General features: G+C 40.6%; 1 protein-coding gene across 2 annotated transcripts; it reads right to left on the bottom strand.

Annotated features, from left to right (window-relative positions):
- Positions 1 to 27,491, bottom strand: Calu (calumenin). 2 transcript variants are annotated; one of them, XM_021189854.1, is made up of 7 exons: positions 27,389 to 27,491; positions 19,563 to 19,789; positions 14,619 to 14,812; positions 10,014 to 10,180; positions 9,268 to 9,328; positions 3,791 to 3,990; positions 1 to 2,288 (listed from the first exon to the last, which is right to left on the bottom strand). In XM_021189854.1, the coding sequence occupies exons 2-7, from the start codon at positions 19,781 to 19,783 to the stop codon at positions 2,184 to 2,186; spliced, it is 948 nt and encodes a 315-aa protein (XP_021045513.1). In that variant the 5' UTR covers positions 19,784 to 19,789; positions 27,389 to 27,491; the 3' UTR covers positions 1 to 2,183. The 2 variants fall into 2 exon arrangements, with proteins under 2 accessions (XP_021045513.1, XP_021045515.1); XM_021189856.1 differs by lacking the exon at positions 14,619 to 14,812 and adding an exon at positions 14,353 to 14,546.

The following is a 27,491-nucleotide window of genomic DNA, read 5'->3' as shown; positions in this document are numbered from 1 at the left end:
TGAATGTAAACAGTTTTATTCAGAAACAGATAGGTACCTGTTTGCATTACAGAATATAAAACTTGGTTTACACTCTATAAAAAAAAGAACCAATACTCAAATTCAAGAGAGCTTAGCATTCACAGGGCACACTCTACAGACATGAGACTTGCTCACTGCCTCAGACTTGACTTAAACCAGAAACCCACACCCAAACCCCAACACTATGCGGGCTCATAGACATTAGAGCACAGTTCTTGCTGCTAAGCACCAGGTCCAGAAGATGCCATCCTAGCAGACTCAGCTTGCTGGCTAAGTGTGTGACTTTCACGCCAGCATTAAGCTCTGTGCACCTAATGAGCTGTAATGCCCTCTTGCCACACAGTGTATGACATGCCCTTTCTAAGCCAGGGTTGGTGGCATTAAGTATCTCTGGTCTCCTTAACAATAGAGTTGAGGATCTGGAAGGCAGTGATGTTCATTACTCCTACACTGGGGTTAAAAACTTAAGAGTGTATCTGCTATCAAGAGCTTGATGCAATGGCTAAGGTAAAGTTACACCACAACTGGGTAACTTTCACCACACCAGGCTGCCCACCTCAACTGAATTGTGGAAGACCAAAGAGAGGTCTAGGTTCAGATATGGCCATCACCCAGCACCACCTGAATGTATTGTTCAGAGATATAGGAAGTAATAAAGATTATACAGATGTGTATTCATCTTAGTAACCTGAGGGTTAAAGACTTGGGATACAATAATTCATAAGAGGCTCATCAACACGAGACCATAACATAGGTGAATGGAGTTGGCAACAGATGATTTTTTTTTTTTTAATAAGGATGGCAACCTGATGATCTACAACCCTCCTACCTACCCCACAGTTTTTGTGTCCGAGAGAAAGGGAGATAAGGAAACGGGGTATATGGGTTAACGTCAGGAAGGGTGAGAAGTGGTCCTCAAACCAAAGAGCCTCCTTCTGTACATCCTTCTATCCTTGAGGCAAAGCTCAAGCTCTGGTGAACAGAGGCCTGGGAGAAGAGTGGTTTGCCTTCTGAGGTATGAGGATCCCTGGTCAAATCAGCAGCATGAGGGTTTAGGAACCAGCCCACAAGGGAAGAACACTGCAAGCAAGCTTGTAACTAATACTGCTATTTAGCTCCTGTTCTCAAGAGAAAAAGGGGGTAAACCCCACTGTATCAGGAAGTTCAATGCTTTCATGTAAGGTGCCCAAATCGTTTTATCTTAGTCCAATTCCCATTCACTGACCATTTTTCCTGTTAAAGGCACTTTCAATGTCATGATTGGAAAAGAATCAACTTTAACTGCAGTAAAGCCAAGGTTAATTCTTTGAAAGGGGCTGGATGGGGCCTTATAGTGATTTCAAATAAGAGTAAGATGCATGCCCTGCATACACTTTGTTCTTGTTTTCCAGCTGTTTCTAGTTGGAAACAGCTCTATAAAGAGCTAGAAATAGCTCCGTGAAGACATCATACACACTACTTGGTTGATTTTTCAAGACACTGGCTCTAATTCTTCCTAGCACAGCTGTGTCTGACAAAATTAGCTAGTCCTACAGGGGAAAAAGAATGACATCAAGTTGTGTCAAGCTATCTTACAGCACAGGAGTCTATCCTTGCCCAGACAATGGCAGGCTCAGTGGCTGGGCCTATGACAACCGAGCAGCTATCGTGCAATGAGACTTCTTAACAGGCAAGATAAAGCATTCTCTCCCTAAACATCAATCACGAAGCACATGGTTCTCCTTTTGCTTTTTCTCTCCTAAACATTTCTTATTGATCTCAGGCTTTAAAAAAATTAGCTAAGTGAGAATTATAAAAACTATGGTAAAGGATTGAGAACGTGTAAATGCTAACATTTGCCTACAAGTGTGGGTGGAGGATCCTTCATAGTATACCCCCAACTAGAGAACAATACAAAAATAAACACACCATGTTATACATATACAAAGTGTAAACCTACAGACACAAGTGTACTAATCAGAGTTGTTCCTCAGAAGCATGGGTTCCCTCCAGCCCCTCAGAGGGAGGAGGAGTGGGGACGGGTGATTTCACTATCTCAATATGCCTTTTCACGTCTTAAAAAGTTTGTAATAACAGTCTCAGTAGCGCAAACAATTTTATGTGAAACCAGAGCTGTAAAAATAAATTACTTTTGAAGAAATGTAGGTTCCTCTGTCTGCAGCTCAGAACTCATCATGTCGTACTAAGGCCTCCCCAAAATCTGTGGCCTGGCTGCCCACAAATAAATCATACTTGTCGACAATCTCCTCCTTGGTGAGCTTGCCATCCTGAAACCAGAGTGAACAGTGAATTGAGGCCATATACTTGCCATTCCAAATTCAGAAAGACTGCTATAAAATAATAGAGACTGTAATAACTTGAGGTCTAGTCTCTCTCTCTCTCTCTCTCTCTCTCTCTCTCTCTCTCTCTCTCTCTCTCTCTCTCTTCTTCTTCTTCTTCTTCTGTGAACTGAAGATTTGGTTCCATGTAAAGTGTTTGCCTTACATGACTGAGGTCCTGGATTTGACCCCTGAACTTGGAAAGACAGAAGAAGGAAGGGTTGTTCAAAACCAGCTTGGGCTACAGAGGGAGATTCTATCTCTATCTCAAAGGAAAAAAAAAAAAAGCCAAAAGTGAAATGGCAGGCCAAATGTACTCAACAACTTCAGGACAGAGCTGCGGATCTGCTCCTTTGGAGGCAACTATGGGGCAGCTGCTAGGTATGGGTGGGAAATGGCCACTACTTTTGGCCTGACACTTCAGGGAGCATAATACCAAGGTGTCATAGGAACAGTGAATTCTCCAGGGCCAAACCTCATCTCACCTCCACTGTAACTAGATGAGCCACACCCAAAGAAGGCTCTGTTGCTCATCTCAGTCAGCACCAAAACTCTTCAAAGAAGACTACGCACTCCTCACAATTCAGGGCCTGACAGCTGGCCGCTGAAGTGGTGCTGAGCAAGAACTCAGAATTGATCCACTCTTTAAAAAGGTTCTAAGAAACAGCACCTGAAGCTGAAAGAATGTTCAAAACAGCAAAAACTCTGGGCTTCAATATGCAGCTCTCTGAAAAGGCAACAGAGCTCAGTGAAGACCTGATCACCTAAGCCCCTCACACAATTTTCAGTTTAACAGGGTCCAGAGAAAAGCCAGCTCATCACCCCAGGTAAAGGGCTTAAATGTTAGGAATCTATTGGCTGCTGGGAGTGGTGGCACACACCTTTCCTCTCAGCACTGGAGACACAGACAGGTGTATCTCTGTGAGTGGAGGCTAGGCTGGTCTACATTGCAGTTTCAGGCCAGCCAGCAAGGGCTTTATATTGAGAGTCTCAGTCAGTCAGTCAGTCAGTCAGTCAGTCAGTCAGTCAGTCTGTCTGTCTTGTTCTAAAATATTATATACATGTGTGTGTATGTATTTAAGATGGCACTAAAGAATGAGCCTGTAGTAGATAAAAGAACACAGGAAATAACAATTTTTTAAAAAGAAATCTCCTGGGGATTCAACACTTAGAGGTGATGTGTGCTGGGTCAGGCTTTCTATATCAACGCTCTCTGCTGAAGTCCAGGTTTCTCCAACACTGCCAACACTATGAGCACAGAGCAGGAGATTTCCAAAATGAGACCGGACAGTGCTACCCGTAGACTTCTGGTCATTAAATTTAGGTCCTTGCAGACTTACAGTAATTAAGACTCTAAAAATACTCTGTATATTTTGATGAAATCTATTGAAGGCAACCCCCTAGAAAAGGCTTTGCAGGCTGCTAGACTGCTTGGGCCTGGAACAACTCACCTTGTTTTGGTCTGACTCATACACTAGATGCCTGGCTTCTGCCTCTGCATGGTCATAGTCCGAGGGGAGGATCCAGTCTTTTGTCTCTTCCTTGTCCATCTTCCCATCCCGGTTCTTATCTCGAAACTCGACGAACTGTTCTCGCTCTGTCTTCACCCACTCTGGCTCATCAGCATTCCCATCGTGACTGTACATGTCACCTGTGCACAGAGACACACAACAGAGGAATCAGGCTTGGTCCAAAGGCTGCCTCCATCAATCTGGCTTAGTCCTTCTCGGCACCCAGTAGCAGTCAGTTTCTCAGGCCAGAGAGGCTTTGAAAGCTGTGTCTCCTGTGGTTTAACTATTCATCTTTCAACAAGAGTATTCCCAGCTGATGACCGAGTGACAGGAAAGCTGAGCCTGTATCTCTGTATTCTGGTGGTGAAGCTGAGCATGGTGGTGCATTTTTGTTAAGCCGAGCATGTTGAGATGCTGAGGCAGGGGTTCAAAGCTAGCTTGGGCTACATCAGAACTTGTCTCAAAATAAAAAGTAATTAAGTTAACTGGTACCAAGTAAGAGTTCCTTTCTTACTGCATTGCATCTCACCCCAAGTGACTAAGTATATTGGAGCACTGGTTTAAGGAGGTAGAACTCTAAATTCTCAAGGAAACTGCACTTACTAACCAACACCTACGTAAGTGCACTAAGCCAGTGGCCTTCAATCAGGATAAGCAGAGAAGAACACCCAAGAGTGCACTGAGAAGGGACAACCATCGAAGAATCAAATCAATCCCCGATTCTCAACTTCAACACTCTTACAATGTGACATGGCTTCTACTCCGTTTCCCTTCTTAGAATATCCTCCTTCTTCACTTGTAATGAAACCCAATAGTGTATAAGAAGCTCTAGAGATGATTAAAAACATTGGTGTTGGTCTTTAGAAGGCAGATGGGCAGGAAAATTGTTAACAAATACTTTCACATGTTAAGAGACTTCTAATTTTTTGTATGTTAATAAAACAAAAACAGTCTAAATTTTAGCTATGAGATCATTAAAAACAATTTTAATGATGAATTACATCATAAATTTTGGCACACAACTAAGACACCAAGAGAACAAAGCACAGCTGCCATACATCTCCACTCCACAGACAGGGCCCTGTGGTTTCTCTTCTTTTAATTGTGCGTGCGTGCGTGCCTGCATGTGTGGAACTGCAGGTGCATACAGAGTTCAGAAGGCAGTGTCTGACCCCCTGGAGCTAGAGTTTCGGTGGCAGTGCGGTAGTGAGCTATCTGAAGTGGGTACTGGGAACCAATTTTGGATCCTCTGTAAGAACAGCTTTAACCCTGAGCCCTCGCTTCAGGGTAATGACATACAACTGTCATTTACAAATAGAAAGCTAGCTGGAAAAAAATTAACAGATCCATTTTTGTTTTTTTATGGTAACATGTACAGTAAGTGCTATTTTGTTCCATTGGTTTTGAGGCAGGGTTTTTGTCTAGATAGGCCTCAAACTGGAGACAGTCCTCCTGCCTCAGCCACTCAGCTTGTATTAACAATTTAAGAACAATTTGATTTGTAAGACATTTAAAACACTAAGATTTACTCTGGAAAACAATATTTTAATTTAAATACATAATAAACTTGCAAGTAATTATGTCAGGACAATTAAAGCTTCCAAGATAAATCAAGAAAAAACACAAATATGTTTGTGAAAAATAAAAATAAAATCCAAATAGTAGAGAATAGATTATATTTTTATTTTCTCAAGACAACACTATTTCTGTCCATATTTTGACTGGTAAACGGGATGAACATCCCTACAAAATTAAACAAAAATCAACTGCAATCAAGGAATGGTTAAATGCTGCCAACCAAATATTGGCATTTGAAATTATATAGGGAGGGGGCTGGAGAGATGGCTCAGCGGTTAAGAGCACTGACTGCTCTTCTGAATGCTCTCAGTTCAAATCCCAGCAACCACAGTGGCTCTCAACCACCTGTAATGGGATCTGACCCCCTCTTCTGGTGTGTCTGAAGACAGCTACAGTGTACTTACATACATATAATAAATAAATCTTTAAAAAACAAAAAAAACAAAAAAGAAAAGACACAGGGCTGGACTGGAGCTAAGTGGTGAGAGCCTACCTAACACGTCAGACCCTGGGCCTGACCTCCAGTACCTAACACATACACATCAACAAAAATTAATGTTTTCCAGTTTAATGAAGGAAAAATATGTATATACTTTACATATTTGCCTCTATGCATGCATCTATAACTCAAAGTACTATTTTCCCTTTAACAACTAATGAATGCAAAAATAACAGCCAGATGTGATAATGCACATTTTTAATCAGACGGCAGGAGGCAGAGGCACGTGGAGCTCTCAGTTTGAGGTCGGCCTGGTCTACATAGTGAGTCTCAGGACAGCCAGAACTACACAGTGACACCCTGCCTCAAAACCCAGCCATTAACATTGACTGAGTGCTCACATATGCAGGCATCGAGACCAGCATCCTACTTACCACTTTTGTCTTCACTATGAAAACTTTCCTACAGAAGTAGGAAAGAAAGCCCACAGACCCACCACCATCATCAACTCAATAGCTGCCAGTTTCTGCCGTATGTTCATGTGACATCCTCTCCCCAACCAATTACTTTAGGGCAAATTCTAACCACTTATCCCCATGTACTTTTGAATATAGCTTTACAAACGAAGGACATTTCTTACAGAACCATGATGCCATTTCCACAGTTTATAAAGCCAATCCTATGCATCATCTAATATCCATTCCAAGTTTAAATAAACCTTTGATTACTTTTTGTTTGTTTGTTTTTTTTCATAGGGTTTTCTGTGTAGCCCTGGCTGTCCTGGAACTCACTTTATAGACCAGGCTGGCCTCGAACTCAGATATTCACCTGCCTCTGCCTCCCAAGTGCTGGGATTAAAGACGTGCGCCACCACACCTGGCTTTGAATTATTTTTTAAGAGCTGGTGTATTTCAACCTCACAAAATCCTCCTGCCTCAGCCTAAGTGTTGCAATAACAAGCAGGGGCTGCCACACCTACCTTGCATGCATTTATTTATTTATTTATTTATTTAATATACAAGTATACTGTAGCTGTCTTCAGACACACCAGAAGAGGGCATCAGATCCCATTACAGATGGCTGTGAGCCACCATGTGGTTGCTAGGAATTGAACTTAGGACCTCTGGAAGAGCAGTCAGTGCTCTTAACTACTGAGCCATCTCTCCAGCCCCACATTATTAGTTTTTTAGAAGTCTAATTAAATATTTTAGAGACAACTCTAAAATATGTAAGTGAATGGTATTTGCTGAGATTTCTTTTAGGTCTGGGATGGTAGTGCTGTTCCAATGCCCCAAAGAATAAAAACAAAAACAGAAGCTAAACTGGATCATATAAGTACATTTTAAAGGTATATGAGAAAAGATATCAAAAAATATTTTAGCTTATTCTAAAGAATTTTTTTTAGCTTATTTTCTAAAAGTATTCAATCTACCAGATAAGACTAAGGAATTAATTTTTTGGTTCAGACTATCTTTTAAAAGTTAAGAAATATAAACATACCACAGAGATACATAATGCAATGCTTACAGATCAAATGGGAAGGTGACTAAGGTCTGGGCCAAATAAGAAAGGGAGTAAAGGGGGCTGGACAGATGTTCCTTCACCTTTCCATCAGGGCAGAAACCAGGGCATGTGTACAAGCTGGAAGACACTGTGGGGGAGAAAATATGGGTCGATAAACCCCAGTACCTGCTGCACAAGCTTGCAATAGTTACTGACTTGCAAAAGAAAACCACACACATTCTTGGTTGTTTTACAGGCTCGAAATGTAATTTCTCTGCCCTTGAATCTGGAGGATGCAGAAGAAAACCTGTACCTGCTTATTTGGCTCCAGTGCTTGGCAAGTAACTGTGATAGGAATTTTTCTGCTTTAGAAGTTTTAAACGGCAACAATTTTGTTTTTCGCAACAAAATGCCAAAGCCAAGAATAAAAAGATAAAGTACTTAAAAGTAGACAATGTGGTAAACATCAACTTGGGTTAAGAACACAGGACCCTATCATGAAGAAGCTCCATCACTTCACACAGCTCTCACCCGCCATCCTGCTTCTCCAGCAGGGACAGTGAGAGGATCTAGGAGTGACACTGCTTAGCACTCACGACGGTAACAGACGTAAGCACAAGACTCTCTTTCAGGCATAATAGTTAATGCCCCAGAGGATGATCAGAGATTGAAAAACAAAAGCAGAAAGTTCATGAGGAAAGTTACTGTACCAATGTAGAGTGCAATAGAACCAAGAATCCAGAATAAATCTACGCATCTGTAGCCACAAGATTTTCAATAAAGAAAGGATAACCTCTTCACAAATGGTACTTTAAAAGCTGGGTGTCTCTCTATGGAAGACCAAATAAATCAGATATAAAACCCTAAACTGTAAGGTCAGTAGAGTAACAGGAGGCATTCCATCAACACAGGCAACAAAGTTTGTTGAAATCATACAAACTACAAAGTTTCTGCTCAGCAAAGGAAGCAATCAATAGAGGGAAGAGACAACCAGCAGGACGGGAGACAGTAGCCACAAACTACTCATCTGATAAGGGATCAAAACTAGGAACAGACGTATAACAATTCAAATGGTTAGGAATTCATGGCTAGCCCGTTCTCAATATACCAAAAGATGTGTATTAGAAAAAAAAGTATGTTTCAAAATAGAATGCCACTTGTAACAAAGTAATTATAAGCAATTTTAATTAAGGATAATAAAAACAAGTAACCAGGGAGTAGATACGATTATGATACATTGTAGAGATATAATTTCTAAAAATAAAAAACATTTCAATCCCTCTCAAGTTTCATTTGTAGCCCCCACCTCCTGCTCCCTTATAGTGACAACTAAAAACAGAAAATGGCCAAAATAAATACCCTAATAAAATGGAAACTTCTCAGAGGACTCAGACAGAAAATGTGCACAACACAGCGAGCGGACTGCTGGGTGGTCATTCACCCACTCTGCCTTTCTGTTTCCTGTAGTTCAGTGGCCTTGGATTCCTCCTCCTCTTGCAGTTCCTGCCAAATGCATCACCACACATTTGGCTTTCCCATCAGTCTATCTGATAGACTTTCTTTTTAAATTACTTAAAACTATGTGTATATGTATGCATCTGTGCATCCCTGGAAGGTGTGTGCATGTATGAGTGCAGGTGGCTACGGAGGCCAGAAGGATTCTCTGGAGTGGGAGTTAGAGGCAGTTACGAGACACCCAGTATGGGTGCTGGAAATCAAAATCAGGACCTCTGGTTAAAACTGAGATGTACTAATCTAAAATCTATACTATTTGTCACAGCAATAGTCTGTCTGAACCATCTGTTAAGAGTTGACCCATGAGGTAAACCATTTCTATTGATGATTACAACTTCCAAAGCATTTCGGTCTTTAAGGACACTACAAACAGGAGACTTACCAATGTACTCCTCTAGATCAATGAAACCATCAGCATTCTTGTCTATATCCTCCATGGTTTCCTAAGTAGAAAGGAACAAGAAGACAGATAGTTTTTAATTGAATTGCCCAGAAGACAGTATAATGTGTATGGTTAAAACCAGACAAGACAACAAACACCTGTAATCCCAGATTTTTGGGAGGTCAGAGACAGGAGGTTCAGAAAGGACCAGTGCTCATTCCTAAGCTGCAGGTAAAACCAGCCTACATTGCAGCCGAAAATGCACACAAAAACGAAAAACAAAGGAAGAAATGAAGGAAAGGAGGGAGGGAAACCCATATTCTTCTAGGTAAAAAATAGGCAAATACTAGCAATTTCTTTTACTTCTACCTATAATAGCTGAGTCCTTTGGAGGACACTACCAAATGACAAAGACTGTGGCCCTAGTCATTCTTGCTAATGAGGGAGGATTCTGCCTTCTAGGAGAACTCCTGAGTGTCATGTCATTACTTGGTTCTGAACACCAATCACAGGATATCTGGAATAAGATTTCCTCCAATTTTTAACTTTATGAGATAGCAATGAAGTGGAAAAATACATTAACTGATAGACAGTGTTATGATAAGCCTAGGGCACTGAAGAAAAGCAGTGATGCTCCTTAGCTTCTGTGTGCGGCCACTGCACAGCCAGGCATGGTGCAAGCACAGAGCAGAGGAAGCACAGGAGAAGCTGGGCTGCAGCTGCCACCGGGACTGTGCCCCGCCCACCTGCACAACTATGTCTTTCATGTAGTCATATTCCTCAGGGTGCAGGAAAGCTGTAAACTCTTCCTTTGTGGCAATTAGGTCTCCATCCTTGTCTGCCATTTTAAACCTCCGCTCATCTCTAACCATCATCTGTTTATAATTAAATCCATCATCAGGATCTGGATCATCTAGAAAACAAAAATTTAGGTAAAATCTTAAAAAAGCTTCCAGAGAACACAAAAAAAATTAAAGGGAACAGACAGATCTCAAAACAATGAATATCCAGGTGAAGTTAAACCAAGCATGAAGAAATGATTTTTGATTTCAGAAGCAGCAGTTGAAAGACACTTTGTTTTGAACCAAAGCTTCGGTGATCACACCTCCAAATCAGGTCCAAGCTGAAGGTAAAGGGCTGCCACTCAGCACGGAACTGGCTCCTGACTACCTGACTCAGTATGTGCGGCCTCAGCACTACTGGCGTTAAGGTTAGTAGAAGACTTGGATGTCTTGGGTCTATCTGGGAGGCAGTGGAGACTCTAAGTTACATTATCTGGGTGTGAATTAGCACCTCTAGCTGTGTGGCCTTGAACAAGGGACATTTTTTCTTTCTTCTTTGATTACTTTATGTGCATGAGTGTTTTACCTGCAAAACACTGCAGCATGTATGTGTCTATTGCTTGCTGGTCTGAAAAGGACACCAGAGCTCCTTTTCTTAAGTGCCTTAGGCTTATGATCTGGAGTTACAGATGGCTGTGAGCCACCATGTGGTTGTTGGGAACTGAACCCAGAGCAACAAGTGCTCTTAACTGCCTAGCCAACTCTCCAGCTCTTGGGCAAGAAACTTAACTGCATTTCAGTCTCCACATCTGTAACATGAGATTTCACCTGCCTTACTGGTGGTTACAGAAAGTTTAAATAAGAAACAAACAGCTGGTGGTAGTGGCAGCAGCAGTAGTGCAGCTACTCAGGAGGCAGCCCTCAGGAGGCAGAGGCAGGCAGATCTCTGAGTTCAAGGCCAGCCTGGTCTACAGAGTGAGTTCTGGACAGCCAGGGCTACACAGAGAAATCCTGTCTTGGAAGGGAGGGAGTGAAGGAGGGAGGGAGGGAGGGAGGGAGGGAGGGAGGGAGGGAAAAAACCAACCAAACTAAAGGCTCGAGCAACACCTGGTATATATAGCTGGCACCCAGTAACTATCAGCTATCGCCATTTTTATCAAATGTTAAACTTCCATTAAGACTCTAGGTACTAAAGGTCTTTTGTTCCATTTCATTTTAAGGACACTTAAGACTCAAAAAGAACATCACCATTTTGAATGGTCCAACTAATATCACCCCCGCCAAAATCTACTGGAAATTACAAGTAAGTAAAAGATGCAGACTGATGCAGAGTTATGGGTCAATGGTGTATTAGGAACAAAGGAGGAGGGAACGTTCAGACACAAGGAACTTTTGGGAAATGATAGGTATGTTCTAGATGTCAATTATACTTTGATCAAGCTTTTATTAGAAAATAAATACTAAAATATGGAACTAGACATATGGCTCAGTGGTTAAGAGCACTTGTTCCTTTCCCAGAGGACCTGGGTTCAATACCCAGTATCCACATGGCAGCTCATAACTATCTGTAACTCCAGCTCCAGGGGATCCAACACCCTCTTCTGGCCTCCTCTGGCACATACCCATACACAGAAACACACATACACACTTAAAAAAAAGAATAAAAATATAACCGAGTGGAACATAGAGCAATCTAACCGTTATACAATCTAAGTTATACAAGTAGCAGCTGGTTTCCACAGAAGTATCTAAGAGACTGAAATTTAATTTCTGTACACTGAAAAAATATAAAGGATCTCAGAGGTGTGAAGACAGTCTGAGAAGTAGAGAATACCACATTAAAGGTAAGGAGTTATTGTTCTGAAACGCTAAATAAAAAGGCATGGTACTACTTATCAAAAAGCTCACTGGTCTCTTTTAAGAATGATACCATATTGTTGACTTTTGATATTAGAGGCCACTCTTTCTCTATTTTAAGCACACTCAAACAAGGAAATAAATACACACACACACACACACACACACAAACAAACAAACAAAAGGCATAGTGACTCAAGCCTTTCACCCTAGCATTCCAGAGGCTAAGTGGTAAAGGGAGGCAGATCTCTGTGAGTTCAAGGCCAGCCTGGTCTATACAGTAAGCTCCAGGCCATCTAAGGTACATAGGGAGACCCTGTCTCAAAAAAACAAAACAGATCCCCCTACCACAAGCAAATACCCGAGCCACTAGAGAAACAACAAAACCCAAATAAAAAACTGCCCTATCCTGAAAACTAAGTGGCTTTTGTTGATTGTCAAAAATTTAGTAAACAGCACTAGTATTGAATCACAGGAGGCCGTGGGACTCTGCATAATGTAAACTCAAAACCATATTACGTTAGGAATGGAGGATGGAAAGAAAATAACATCTATCTTAAATACTAAGTTATAGTTTTAAAATAAATACCAAGTTTCAGTAAAATTATATAACACAAGTCAACTTATACATTCAGACTGGACTTCCTCTCTAAGAGCCCTCTGTCCCCTTCCTTGCAGTAAACCATGGAGACTAGAATCAAGTAGCCTGACAGCAACACACTCCTATAAAAGAACAGGAACAGGAAGGCACACTACTTTCCCAAGTACCGGTTTACAGTCCGTGCTGGCATTGCTTACAGCCTCTGGCCAATCTTGGTATCTTTTATTTTACTTATTAGAGAGGCAGTGCATACAGTACAAATGTTCCTTTTGTGGAAAGTGGAATCACTGAATATCCCTTAAAAGCTGAGATGATTTATATACAAACTCAAATTGAATCAATAACACATTCTCACAAAACTCCTCAGCACTTTTCTAAAGCCAACTTGTTAGCCCCTGAGGGCTAATCACCCACAGCCCTCCTGGGAAAGAAGCCTTATAAAGACATTATTTCTTCAGTCAGTGCTTTGCCTTGTGCTTTGTCTCACTCAGGCTGTAGAAATACCCACTACATTGAATCATCAGCCCTGTGATGCAAGAAAGCTCTCAACAGATTTGTATGCACATAATTATACACAGTTGAAGCAGAATTCTGGACAGCAAGGGAGTACCTAAGCCTGAGCAGAGATTTATTAGCAAACCATTTTGTTGAGATCACGGATAGTCTAGTCTATCCTTTGCTTCATATTTATAATTAATTCTGATTGACTCAGAAGGGTGTTAGGTTTCAGCCAGAGGGCAAGAAACATGGAATGCTCTCCATCTGTGCTGGGTTCTTAATACACATGTTCTTAATTGGGTGGGTATGCTTGGTTCTTGGCTAAATGTCAAGCCCCAAGAGACTGCCACTTTAGTCTTAGGAATGAGAACAGGCCCAATACAGAAATAAGTCTCTTCACCAGAAATGCATTTGGTCCTGTAATTAACACAGACAGCTGGCTATCTGGTAGGGAAATGGACCTTTACACACTCCTTGTTAGTTGGTTTCCTGAAATTCTAATTTGCCTAATTCTAGAATTAAAGTCTCAAGTTGAAACTATTTACAACGCAGGAGTCTTGATTAATACAAGTGCCCTGCTCAAGGGCTCAGCAAGACTGCCACCTGGAGTTCAGTAGCAGGCAAGCAGAAAAGCATCCAAGCCAAAGAAAACCTTATTAACCAGTGGCCCCCACAACAAAAAGGCTACCAATCAATAACAAAGCAATCAAAGCAACATCTGCCTTGAAGCATTAGCAAAGCAGGCTCATATAAACTCACGTGCCAGAGAAAACAAATGGGAGATTTTCACTTGTAAACGTCAGTAAGCATAACATACTGATAGCTATCTTATTTGAATTTTATTTAATTCATTACCAGTAGTTTTCTCATATTCTCACCAGTTACAAAACAATCTAATTTGATTTGAATTTCAGGCCCAAAATTTGAATAGTACCATGGTAAAAAAACCTCAAAGAAAGGCCTCTTGCTCTGCACTGCTGGACCAATACAGTCTTTTACATGAAACTTACTCTAAAGAGGTGTGTGTGTGTGTGTGTATGTATGCATATGTATGCATATGTATGTATGTATATATATATGTATATATATATATATATATATATATATATATATATATATCTTTATAGAAAAAATGGCAAATACATTTGCAGTGCTCAAGACTTCAGAGGATCAAAATTAAAATTTAAAACATATAATATACAAATTTAAAAACAATGAAACAAAGGGGAGTCAACTCAGAATCAAACTCTTGAAGTCCAGCAGTATCCCCCTCTTTCCTGTCTGACCCATTTGTTTCTTTGACTCAAGACCACACAGTCTCGGCCAGCCTGACATCTCGCCCCTTACCCAAGTAAGTGCCATAAGTCACGTTTCTGTACTCATCCCAGGAGATTAAGCCGTCTTGATTCATATCAAACTCCTGCCACTGGTTTTCAACATTGTCATAAATGTATTTCTTCTGGGCGTGCTTAATCCAGGATTTCAGCTCCCCCTCCGTCACAAACCCATCTTTATCCGCGTCTATTTTATCTACAATCATTCTACAAGACAAAACAGTTGTGTTTCAAGGGCCAGGTCCACAAAGCTTTTTCCCCCAGATAGTAGGGACCTACCTAAAACGTAGCCGTAGGTGGCATTTTTATATTCCTCCCAGGACACGAGGCCATCCTCATTGAGGTCGTGCCCCTTCCATTGCCGCTCTACATCCTCGTGAATCCAGCGCTTTTGTGCAAACTTAATCCAGCCTTTGAGTTCATCCACAGTGACAAACCCATCCTTGTCGTCATCTATTTTACTTACAATCTTTCTGTAGAAAATGCAGAGAAATCCAGCAAGAGGTTAAAAAACCACAGGTGTCTGGACATAGCCAGGAGTGTCGCCCAGGTCTACAATGGAATACTTTGTGCTTTGTTGGCCTGTTCCTGTCCTGAATAAGCCATCTGGAAAAGGTGAACAGATCACGATCCAGTGATCTAGCGGCTCTCTAGTTAGGTGAGTCTGATCTGAACACCTGGTCGACCTGGGTTCTCACTTCTGCATCAAGCATGATGTAAATCTTTATGTTCTTCTTCACTATGTTTACTAGAGCAGGTGAATAATCACAAGCACTAATAATGACTTCCTTAGAACTTAAGATATCTAAACCAAACTTTAAAAAGTTAGTTGCTTTTAGAAAAGAGCTGTACTTTTGTTAAAACATAGATATCTTTTTTTTTTTAAAAAGCTCTCTTGTAAGACCTTGTCTCAAAAAAAAAAAAAAAATCCGCAGATCACATATATTTTATGGTATAACTGTAAAAAAACAAATAAATATAGAGGCACTAATTTTCAAAATAACAGTAGCTTTTATGAATTATATCAAATTGGTGTGTATCTTCATCCATGAAAACAGTACTCTGAAGAAATGATATGGAAAGAATATACATTCTTGGTTATAAGACTGTTAATAAGCTGAGAGGGTTATTAATAAGCAGATTATAAAGCAAAGCAACAAAGCTAAATAAAGAATGGATCCACTTCCTTTATAACCTTTCTTCTATCTATATCATTTTAATTAAGGATTTAAAAATAAGTCAATGTGCTTTGAGTGTGGCTCAGGAGTAGAGTGCTTGCCATCATCTGTGAGGACCCGAGTTTGACCTCTAGCACCACTAAGTAAATGCTCATGATATAAAAACTCCAAAGATGTAACTTCCTATTTATAGAGGGCTTAGCCGGTCTATATAGAGTCACACAATAAGCAGCCCAGTATAAATGGAAACTGTAACAAATCTTTCAGAAAGCAGACAATCAGCACACTCCTATGCTTGATGGGAAACTATACATGTTGGTAACAAATGTGTTTTCTTAGTTCTTGTTTGTCTCATGAATAGAGCATGAGAAAGTGATTATGAATTAGAGTTCTTCCTAGCAAGACTATAACATAGAACAGATTTATACTGATATAACCTTAGCTCCATTACCTAACTCTAGACTCTAGCACTCTCCCTCAGACAATGTTCGCTCTTCTAACCTCAGCCCTACAACACTGACAGAAAAGGGAACGTAGCAAGATGGCATCTCCTAAACAGTCCCCACGCCTGCATGGACACAGGGTAAATTTTATCAGATAATTTTAATAACATCAGTAGATTAAGAAAACTTCTGCATTATCTATATGGTACTTGCTACCAATGGCGCCACTACTAAGAAAAAAAAAAAAGGGCGAAGTATCAGAACCCCTTCCAACCCCAGAAGATATTTTTAAGATATTATAAATAAATATCCTGAAGGACTGCCCAGATAAAATAGGCATATGACTGTTGAGGATGAGTTTCTCTTCACAAAGGTTAGCAGCATTCTATTTTATATAAACATACCAAATGGATTAATCCAGGGGTTAGCAAACCCTTTTTGGAAAAAGTAAATATTTTTACTTCACAAGCCACATATAGCCTGTTGTATGTGTACACACAAACAACCTTCTGAAAGAAAATAAGGGCTGGAGTGATGGCTCAGTGGTAAGAACAGAGGCCGCAGGCTCAGTTCCCAGAACCCACATCATGGCTCACAGCCATCTGTAACTCCAGTTCCAGGGATCTGACGCTTTCTTCTGACCTCTACAGACACTAGGCATACCTGTGGTGCACACATATATATGCTGGCAAGACATGCATACACATAAAATAGATCTAAAGGGACTGTAGCTCAGTTGTTACAGAGTTCACCTAGCATGCATGGAGAACATAATACCCATTCCCCCTATTAAATAAAACAAAGTAGAAAAAGCTGATATAATAGCACATGCCTAAAATTTCTAGCACCGAGCTAAGTAGGCATGGTGGGACACGTCTTTAAACCCAGGGTGGCAGGGACGGGTGAGTCTCCGAGTTCCAGACCAGCCAGGGCTATACAGCGAGACCCTGTCTCAAAAACAAACAAACAATCCTAGCACCCAGGAGATAGGCCTGTAATCTTAGAACTGGGAGGCAAAAGTGGACAAATAACCCCAAGAAGGAGGCCATCTTGCTTCATGCAGTGAGATCCTATCTCAAAAGGCCAAAAAAACCCAAGCTAATACAAGCACAAAAAAGTTCTACTTGTCAACATTAAGAAAAAAAAGATACTCAAAAATATGTACTAAATTTGTCCTGAAAATGCTTATTAAAGATTTCAAAAATAGTTTTAATTTTGTAATAATATATAAACAATGATTTTTCTCCTTAATAATTACTATTATAGAATGACGGGGGGAAAGGGGTGACTCTGTGATTTAAAATTTTTGATGAACAGTTAGCTACCAAATCAATGTTTTAAAGTGCCACAATAGAATATCTGGGATCTTTTCTCTTGTGGGAAGAGAATCACACTATGTAATCCAGGTTTGAACTAGCAATCCTTTTCCCTTAGCCTCCCAAGTTCTGGTGTGTGCTGTCCTGGTTTTACCTAAGATTCTTGCTTCCAAGGTAGTCATTTCATCAATGAAAGATGTCTGTTACTATCTCTAAAATTTGGAAAAAACAAACAATTTACTTCATTTATAAATTGTATTAAAAACATGGCTTCATCAGGTTTTTCTAATAGTATACAGCCTGCTCAATGTGCTGAACTTTTGATAGTTACTGATAATAAAAATGAACACTTCTTCTCTACTGAAAACTGCTAGCAAAGCTACTCTACCATCTGCAAAGCCAGAGGAGGCTCACTAAGTCCTAAATACGCTAAGTGACCCCAAACTAAAGTTCATCCATTATTTAAGAGTAATTCTGCAGAGATTCGTTCAGACCAAAATGTAGGCTGGGCATATAGAATATTAATAGGTATGACATATAGGTCTGAGAGCACCCTTATCTACTGCTCTTTTCAGCCTAAAATGTTAGCACAGTTAGAAGCTTAAAGCTAAAAGCAAGCACAGTTTCTCAAAAGCAGAGAAGCAACCTAACAGAAAATCGGCCTTTCTGATGTATGTTTCTGTTGAGTTCATTCTACAGAGCAAAATCTTTTTATTAACTATATCAGTGCTTAGAATAAAACAGTATACACTTTAGCTACACTTTTGGGAACACAAAGAATAAATTGATATTTAAGTTTCCATCAAAGTAAACTCTAAAATAAGAGTTGCAGTGTAGTACCACTTTGACACAAATCTCTTGAAAATGGTATATAAAGCCAACCAATGATACTCATTCAGGAGAATATTTTCATGGAATTGACCTGCATTTTCCTAAAANNAAAAAAAAAAAAAAAAAAAAAGACATGTCTAGAACTCCAGAAACAGTGAGGTAGGATTCTACTAAGTGTAGATTTTAAAAAACAGAGAAAAAGTTATGTGAGAATGTGTTTCATCTGCAGGTGTTATCTGTGCGCCACCCATGGGGGCCAGGAGGGGACACCAATGGAACCTCCTGGAACTTGAGTTACAGATGGTTTTGAGCTGCAATAGGAGTGCTGGGAACTGAGCCATCTCTCCAGCCCCTCTAGTGAGTCTTTAGGTTAAGAAGCTGCTTAGGGCCGGGCGTGGTGGCGCACGCCTTTAATCCCAGCACTCGGGAGGCAGAGGCAGGCGGATTTCTAAGTTCGAGGCCAGCCTGGTCTACAGAGTGATTTCCAGGACAGCCAGGGCTACAGAGAAACCCTGCCTCAAAAAAAAAAAAAAAAAAAAAAAAAAAGAAGCTGCTTAGGACCACAAAACTTGACTGGAACAGATCACTGAAAACCACTCCTATTCTGAAAATAAGGCCCTTATTTGGTAAGTCATTTTTGTCTTTACTTATTACTGTTTTGTTTTCATAGGTACTGGGGATCAAGTACAGGAAAGTGCTCTTCCATTAAGCTATCCTCCCAACCTTAGTTTTGTTGTAGAAGACAACGTTGTAGCTCAATGTCAAAAGGTTGGACACCCCTGTTAAAATGGTTGGCTTGACTTTTATTAAAGAACACCAACTTTACAGAAATCCAGTTTTTAGCTTATTAGGTACTTAAACATTACTTGGCCTGGGCTCAATGAATAAATTACAGAAGGTTTTTCAAAATTAAAAGCAGCAGAACTAAGAACTCCCATATTATGTTCTGGAATTAAGATGATAAGCTTAAGCTGGATATAGTACTACTTTAGGGAAAATAGATTATTATTTTAAAATTATGTGTACATGTGTGTCTGTGTTGTCATTTGCACATGAGTGCAGGTGTCCTTGGAGTCTGGAAAGCATCAGGTGACCTCAAACTTGAATTACAGATGGACGGGTAACTCTTGACTTGCATGCTAGGTACTGAATCTGGGTCCTATGAGAGAGCAGTATGTGTTCTTAGCCATCTTTCCAGCCCTACTGGGTACTTTTATGAAGATGATTTTGCTTTGTAAAAGAATGAGGTGCAATTGTTACTCAGTGGAGAAGTATATGAAAGCAGGAATTTTATTAGATTTTAGTGGCGGCAATTCTGTTGTTTGTAATCAGAAGATAGAGCACGGCACAGATTTATTAGTGACTGAAGCAGAAAGGAAAAGAAAAAAAAAAAAAAGATTTCTGGTGTTTCTCAACCCTCTGGACCCCCTCCCTGGCCAAGAACAGACATCTTACCCAAGCCTTTCCTTGCTCTCTTCTGGTGTCAGCTGATCAAAACTCTTTGCCTCTTCTGCACCCAAGAAGGCATCATGGTCGTAGTCAAAATTCTGAGCATCATTGTGAACTTTGTCGCTGAGCTGAGGCTCATGGTGTACTCGGTCCTTCTTTTCTGTAGGCTTGCTCAAAGCAAAGGCTGTGCACAGGGACAGGCACATAAGAAACTGACGCAGGTCCATGATAACCTACCATAAAGGAAAAGGAGAGGTAGTTAATGAAGGCAGGATGCCTGATAACAAGGAAGAAACCAAAATATATCTCCATTAAATTATTAATTTGATGTCTCTATATCTAAGTCTTTTATGTTACCCAAGTATCATTACTTAATCCATAAGGTAAGTACAATAGGCCATCAGACCTCCAGTTACTATAGAAGGACTGTTTCCTTTACGACTCTGAGCTAATTAGGAAGTTATAGTTCAAATAACAACTTTAGTGTTTTTCTTCAAGGAACACCAAAAAAATTTGACCTTTTTGTGCACAATGATAACAAAACTGAAAGGACAAAACATAGACCCTTTGCTTTTTGTGCTTTGTCAGTGATCTGGTCTTCAAACACAGCTGAATATTAGAATATCTAGAAGAGTTAAGTATCTCACCCCTCCAGAATCTCTCAAGTTGAATCCAGGCTTTGGTGTTTTCCAAAGCTTCTCTGGTGACTCAGAACCACTGGAGCAGGAACCACTCACATTCACAGTGGCATAGCACCAGGTCTTTCACATAGCCTAATCTTGAGTCACCAACCCATCTGATGGCCATTCACAAGAAACAACAGTATTATCTATCTGCATAGTTGCAGTTCCCAGACTTGCTCAGGCACAAAGACCCCCAGGTACTATACAAAGTTCAGATTCCCGAGCTTTGTGTACATGTGTCTGTCTGTTGCCAAGAACACAGACCTGATTCTCAGATCATAGTCACAGATGAATCTAATAAGCATAAGGCTGGAACACTACTGAAAAATGGGCAAATCCCAGAGACACTGTCAGTTTAAAAACTGACAGTGTTAACAGTTAAAAACCTGTTTCATGCCAGGCATGATAGCAAATGCCTTTAACTTAGCACTTGGGAGACAGAGGCAGGTGGATCTCTGTGAGTTGAGGCAAGAGTGAGTTCCAAGACAGCCAGGGCTGTAACACAGAGAAACCCTGTGTTGAAAACCAAAACAAAATAAAAATAACAAAAACCAATTTCATATACTTTACAAACAACTTATACTACCTATTACTACAGAGCTAAAGTCTCAAGGAACAACAACAAAACCTTAACATTAAACAAAACGAATAATGTTCCTGGGCTTTCATATTTTTTATTACATTTGTTACACATCTAACACATGCATTGGTATTCTGCTTGCATGCATGTCTGTGTGTGCGTGTGGGGTCCCCTGGAACTAAGTTAAAGACAATGTGAGTTGTCATGTGGTTGCTGGGAATTGAACCCCTAGGACCTCTGGAAGAACAGTCAAGGCTCTTAACCACTGAGCCATCTGTCCAGTCCTGAGATTTCATATTTTAATCTTTTCATTGTGGAACATGGATGCTGAATGTCTGCTCCCATTCTATCAGTGAAAATAACTTGTTTTTAGCAATTTCACAATACTTCTTATTCTTCTTCTATTATGCCTAATCCCTGGTATCTCTGAATGTGCCTTTATTTGGAAATACAGTCCTTATAGACGTAATCAAGTTAAAATGAAGTCATACTCTTTAGTCTGGGTCCAAAGATGGTGTCCTACAGAAAAGGAAATCTGGACACAGAATTAGAAGGCTGTGCTGTGACAGGCAGAGATTGAAGTGAGTCAGGGACTGCCAAACACTGTTGACAGCACCAGATGTGAGGAGAGAAAGGGAAGACCTTTCAAAGAGAAGATGGCCTGACCAACATCTGTGCCCAACTTTTAGCCTTCTCAACTGCCAGAGGATATAAATTTCAGTTTAAACAATCAGTCTGGGACAGGTGAGATGGCTCAAGGGTAAAGTGCCTCTTTTTTTTTTTTTTTTTAAAGATTTATTATTATAAACAGGTACACCGTAACTCTCTTCAGATGCACCAGAAGAGGGCGTCAGACCTCATTATGGGTGGTTCTGAGCCACCATGTGGTTGCTGGGACTTGAATTTAGGACCTTAGGAAGAGCAGTCAGTGCTCTTACCCACCGAGCCATCTTGGGTAAAGTGCCTCTTGCTTAAAGCCTGGAATGTGATCCCTAGAACCCACATTAAGGTGAAAGAAAGAACTGACCCCACATGAAGCTGTCCTCTGACTGCACAAGTACATACCCATATTACTCACACAAGTAGTAATTAAAACAAAACCAAACTACCACTTGGTTTGTTGCAATTTGTTACTACATCCGAAAGAAGTGAATACAAGTTACAGTAGTCAGGGACACTACATCTTCTGAAGGCTAAATCTATCACTCTGCTTTAATCTTTTTTTTTTTTAAGTTGTATTTATTTATTATATATAAATACACTGTAGCTGTCTTCAGACACATCAGAAGAGGGCATCAGATCTCATTAAAGATAGTTGTGAGCCACTATGTAGTTGCTGGGAATTGAACTCAGGACCTCTGGAAGAGCAGTCAGTGCTCTTAACCACTAAGCCATCTCTCCAGCCCACTCTGTCCAAATATGAAGATTAAACCTCAGCAATAAATGGTTTTCCTTTCCTAGGGACATCACTAGGGAAACTAACTAGTCTAAGCACTCACGTGTATATGCAAATACTTATCCAATCAGAAAATTCTCTCAGCAAAGCATCTAATTTAGAAGCTGTTAATCAAGTTGCACCCCCAAAACACCTCTATCTGGTTCTGCTTCAAAGTTTTGGGAAGCAGAACAAAGGAAGAGAGCTGTGTTAGGGAATGTGGATTAAATGTCAATGTATTATAAGCCTCAATATGTTCACCCCCCCATCCTCAAATAGTAGCTTAATGAATTTAAACCATTAATTTGGCTTTATAGAGTCCTCTGGATTACAAAAACTAAGAAAATGTTTAGCACAGCCAATGGTGACCATGCTTATATAAAAGTCCTTAAAAATAAAAGAAGTGGCCAGGCATGGTACATATGCTTTAAATCCTAGCACCAGGGAGGCAGAGAGAAGAGGATCTCTAAAAGTTTGAGGCTAGCATGGTCTATATAGTGAATTCCAAGATAGCCAGGGCTCCCCAGTCTTAAAAAACAGACAACAACAACAAAACAAAACAAAAGCAAACCAAAAACAAACAAACAAACCCCTCAAACAAATAAAAAACCCCAAACCAGCCAACCAACCATAAAAGAACAAGGAAAGACTGGCGAGTTAAGAGCACTTGCTGCTCTTCTAGAGGAGGAAGGTTTGAATCTTGGTACCCACAGGATGGCTATCTTGGTCTGTAACTCCAACCCCAAGGAATATGACACTCTCTTCTGACTTTCCCAACCACACAAACCAGTCTTTCCCAGACAGCCACTACTTCAAGCTTATCTTCACCCACATTATCTGTACTGCTGTCTGATTCTGTTTCCTCACCATCTACAGTCGCTTTGAAATCTGGTTTTCTATCTTATCACTAAATAAAGTGCCTAACCAGGACCAGCCAACTGGCAAAGTCAAGGGTCCTACCTAGTCTTTTCTGCAATTGACAATAAGAAACTTGTACTCCAAATAATGTTTGTTGGTTTGTTTTTTAAAAGTTCTATAAGGAAGATGGCTTAGCAGGTAAGGGTGCCTGCTGGGCCAGCATGTGGGCCCAAGCTAAAATCTCTAGCACCTCAAAAGCCCAGCGAGGTGGAAAGTGACACACAGACACACAGAATTACAAAAACAAAACAACAGTAAATCATACACTCTAGGCAAGCCTAGGCTATGGCTAAGATGAAGTCCCTAAACAAACCCAACAGGGCTAGCTAGTATGGTGACCACTCGCCATATGGACTAATAAACATTTAAAATGTGGTTTGTAGAAACTAAGACAAGATTAGAAGTGCTGCATTTTATATAAATGACTATATGCACCCTGTTTCAAAAAATAAAGTTTTCTTGACCTCACCCATCCTTTCTGACAACTTAGATGTCTATATTAAATTCATCCCTTCAGAAATATTAATTCTAAGAGATTCCACAATTATTCTGCTTGATCAAAGACCCATTGCTCAATGCTAGCAAGTGGGAGAAATGGGTGTGGTGGTAAAATTCCAGTTTTCTGAGTTAGGATACCCAGCAGAAAGGCACTTCTCCACCCTGGAGCAGGGGACTCTGTGCTTAAAGGGCTACTTTATTTAATGGAAATCAAGGGTAATAACTTAATAACATTATCTTAACTACACTGAGACTCGGGATGTGAAATCTAGAAATATAAGTGACCTTGTTATTGGCATTGTTCAAGTGCAGACTTTAGTAGAAGAACCACTGATAGATTGTCACACACAAGTCAAATCATTCTTCATCTCTTCAAAGGCATGTTAATGACAAATCATTGTGCACTTGTCTAGCGCAGTCAATTTACTCTAGTTTACCAATGCATTCTAATAAATCAAGTGGAAGAAATACAAGAGGGCTGAGTATCATCAGTTCTACAACCAAAGCAATTAAGTACAAGCTAAAATTCTCTTCTCTAGCCATACGACAAACTTACTTATGGGGCTGGAGAGATGGCTCAGTGTTTAAGTGTATTGACTGCTCTTGCAGAGGCTCTGGCTTCGATTCTCAGTACCCACAAGGTGGCTAACAACTATCTGTAAGTCCAGTTCCAGAAGAACCCATGCCCTCTTCTGTCCTCTTTAGGAACCGCACATATATGGTGCACAGACATATGCAGGCAAAATACCCATAAATATAAAATAAAAACAAATCTCAAACAATAACACCTCAAGAAAAACAAAAACTGTAAGAAAAAGGTTCTAGAAATTGTGTTTGTAGGAAAGGTTCTCTGGGATGAAATTTTAATATATGACTCACTGGCCAACTTATTCTATCAAAACATCAGGCATAAAAAAGCTTTGGTGTCTAGTATTGGATTCTGCTGTATATTTATGTTTAATATGCATAAGAGAATGTGTAGTTATTTTAGCCCAATCTTCCTTCAGTGTCAGAAGCCTAAATCATTTTAATATCTGGGGGGGAGAAAAGCAATCAAACAAGATCTTAGATGAAAAGACCTAGCTACCATGGTTGATAACACCAGTTGGAAGAAGTTTGTACTGATTTTCTTGAAACTCAGTTGTATTACTCCACAATAATGACCACAAGCTATGCTGTTTTATGTATGTGTGTGCATGCACATGCATGTGGGCACATGTGGGCTCAGATCAGAGGACAACTCTCACCTCGCACCATTTACGCCCTGAATCTGAAACCTAGGCTGTCAAGCTTGGCAGCAAACATCCTCATTGGCTAAGACATTTCCATTTCACAGTTTTGTTCGGGGTGGAGTGGAGTGGAGGGAGAGGGTCTCACTGAGTCTCACACTGGCCCAGAGCCCCTTGCGTTGCTCAGTGGCTTCTGGCTCGAGGCCATTCTTCCACTTGGGCTTTCTAAATGCTAGCATTCCAGGCGCGAGCCACCACATCCACCAGATTCTGTAGTTCTGAAACAATTGCTACATAATATAAATTATCTCTCTAGGACTGGAGAGGTGGCTCAGCTGTTAAGAGCACTGACTGCTCTTCCAGAGGTCCTGAGTTCAATTCCTAGCAACCACATGGTGGCCCACAATCATCTGTAATGGGATCCGATGCCCTCTTCTGGTATGGCTGAAGACAGCTACAGTGTACTCATGTACATAAAATAAAAATAAAAAAAAGTTGTCTCTCCTAAGGTAAAGTCTTATACTTTTTAGAAACCAACACATTTTATTGGATCAATTGGGGGATATTCGGCAGCAATTTGGCTTTGATGTGCTTTCCAACTTCCAATTTTATTACTGGAGCTGGCCAAAAGCCAGGTACAGGCAAATATGCGATTTTAGGGGCTTGCAAGATGGTTCAGCCAGTAAAGGCATTTGCCACCAAACTCAACAACTTGAGTTGAACCCAAGAGTCTATATGGTGGAATGTGAGAATGAACTTTCATGAGTCATCTCTGACTTCCACAAACATGCCAAGGTAGGGTTTACCTGTCCCCATAAATAAGTGTAGTGTTATTTCATCTATTTAATTCTAATATGTTACAGTCTAATGGCATTTATATTTAAAGTTCATAGAAAAGCTGGGTGTGGTGGTGCAATCCTTTAATCTTCTCAGTATACAAGAGGCAGAGATGGGCTGATCTCCTGTGAGTTTGAGGCCAGTCTGTTCTACATAATGAGTTTCAGGTCAGCCAAGGATACCCAGTGAGACTTTCTCACATACAAAACAACATCAAAGCCACAGACAGAAAAAAACAGTTTATATAGAAAGAATCCAGGATTTTAATCAAGCATTTCCCAAGACTATTCCTGGCTATTCCCGAAACATCCCTGGCACAGCTATGTTACAAAAAAATTTGGAGCTAACACTAACATATTAGTCTCCTGTACTGAAGCAATGATATAACACATCAATTAACATATCACTGTATGAATGGCGCCCAACAATGATCGAGAATGACATGAGAAGAATACACATATACTTTATATTTTTGTGAGCTCATGATTCCTTTTGAATTTTCAAAATATCCTGTTGGAGCCCCCTGAAACACTGTCAAACGCATAGTAGGACTAGACAGACATAGTAATAGGTATCTTACACACAAGTAATAGGTTCTCTCTGGTCCCACATTTGGACGGAAGAACACAAGTTCTTTAGCAGTGACTATTGCTCAATACTTAAATCTAACTGAATGAGGTCAAATATATACTTTTCCTGGGTCAGCTTTCAGGTATAGCAAAGAATAATTTACCAGCCACTCTAGGTTACCCTACGGTTCAAGTTAAATTAACTGGAGCGCTATCATTCCCAATTTATTAATGCTGACTTGATGGTTCATGACAGGAAGTTGAATGCAATTCTCAAAAAATCCTGTCCCAAGGCTTTGAACGCTTAGGATTTTCGATCAAAGAACCAAAAGTTTTAGCAGAAATCCATTGATCTTTCCCACTCATGCAAAAGGAACTTTACAAAACGTAAACCACTCTTAATTACAGCAACTATCGGGAATTAAAATTAAGTTCACTTCTGCATACAGCATGTCAAAAATCAGAACACTTGGGAATGACAAGCAAAAAACCCGTGACTATTTAAAGGTAATTAACTCCCTAATTAACACGTGAAAACTATTTCCATTAATGACAATATTCAGCCAAACATAGAAAACTGCGGCGTTCCTTTCTAATTAACAAGAACTTTTAAAAATAATGACATTGTGTTTTCATTCGTTTTGTTCTCCCATGTAAGACAGCTAACACTTTCTTTCTTGGCACTTGTAACTCAATTCTCGGGATGTGGCCTTGGGGCGGGGTGGCAGCTCCCAAGAGTCGTGCGAGGTGGCAGGGAGCGGATACTACACTCTCTACCCAATTCTCTCCGACCTTCAGGAAACAAACAAAAGTGACCCTCTAGTCCCAGGGACACTGAGTGGAGGGACCCGGGAAACCAGGCACAAAAACGGTGCCCAGGAGGGCACAGGGCCCGGGAGCTACAACCCTTTCGGCAGAGGTGCGGGACAGCAAGTCGGGGTCCGCACTCTGAGGGCCAGAGTGGAGTCTCGGGCCCATCCGGGTGCACTGAGACCGGAGTGAGGAGACCCACTACGAATGGGGAACAGGGCCGACGGGCAGAATAAGCGCGAACAAGGACCCACCCTGCAGCACAGAACTTACCTTCCCCAGGAGCTCCACGCCGCAGGATACCGTGGCCGCGGCTCACCCAGGGAGTGAGCTCCCGCGCACAAGCACCGCCCAACCGGAAGTGGTTGATGGCCCC

The sequence above is a fragment of the Mus pahari genome, chromosome 2 (genome assembly GCF_900095145.1).
Source record: "Mus pahari chromosome 2, PAHARI_EIJ_v1.1, whole genome shotgun sequence".
Taxonomy (NCBI): domain Eukaryota; kingdom Metazoa; phylum Chordata; class Mammalia; order Rodentia; family Muridae; genus Mus; species Mus pahari.
This window is presented reverse-complemented; position numbering and strand designations above follow the sequence as displayed.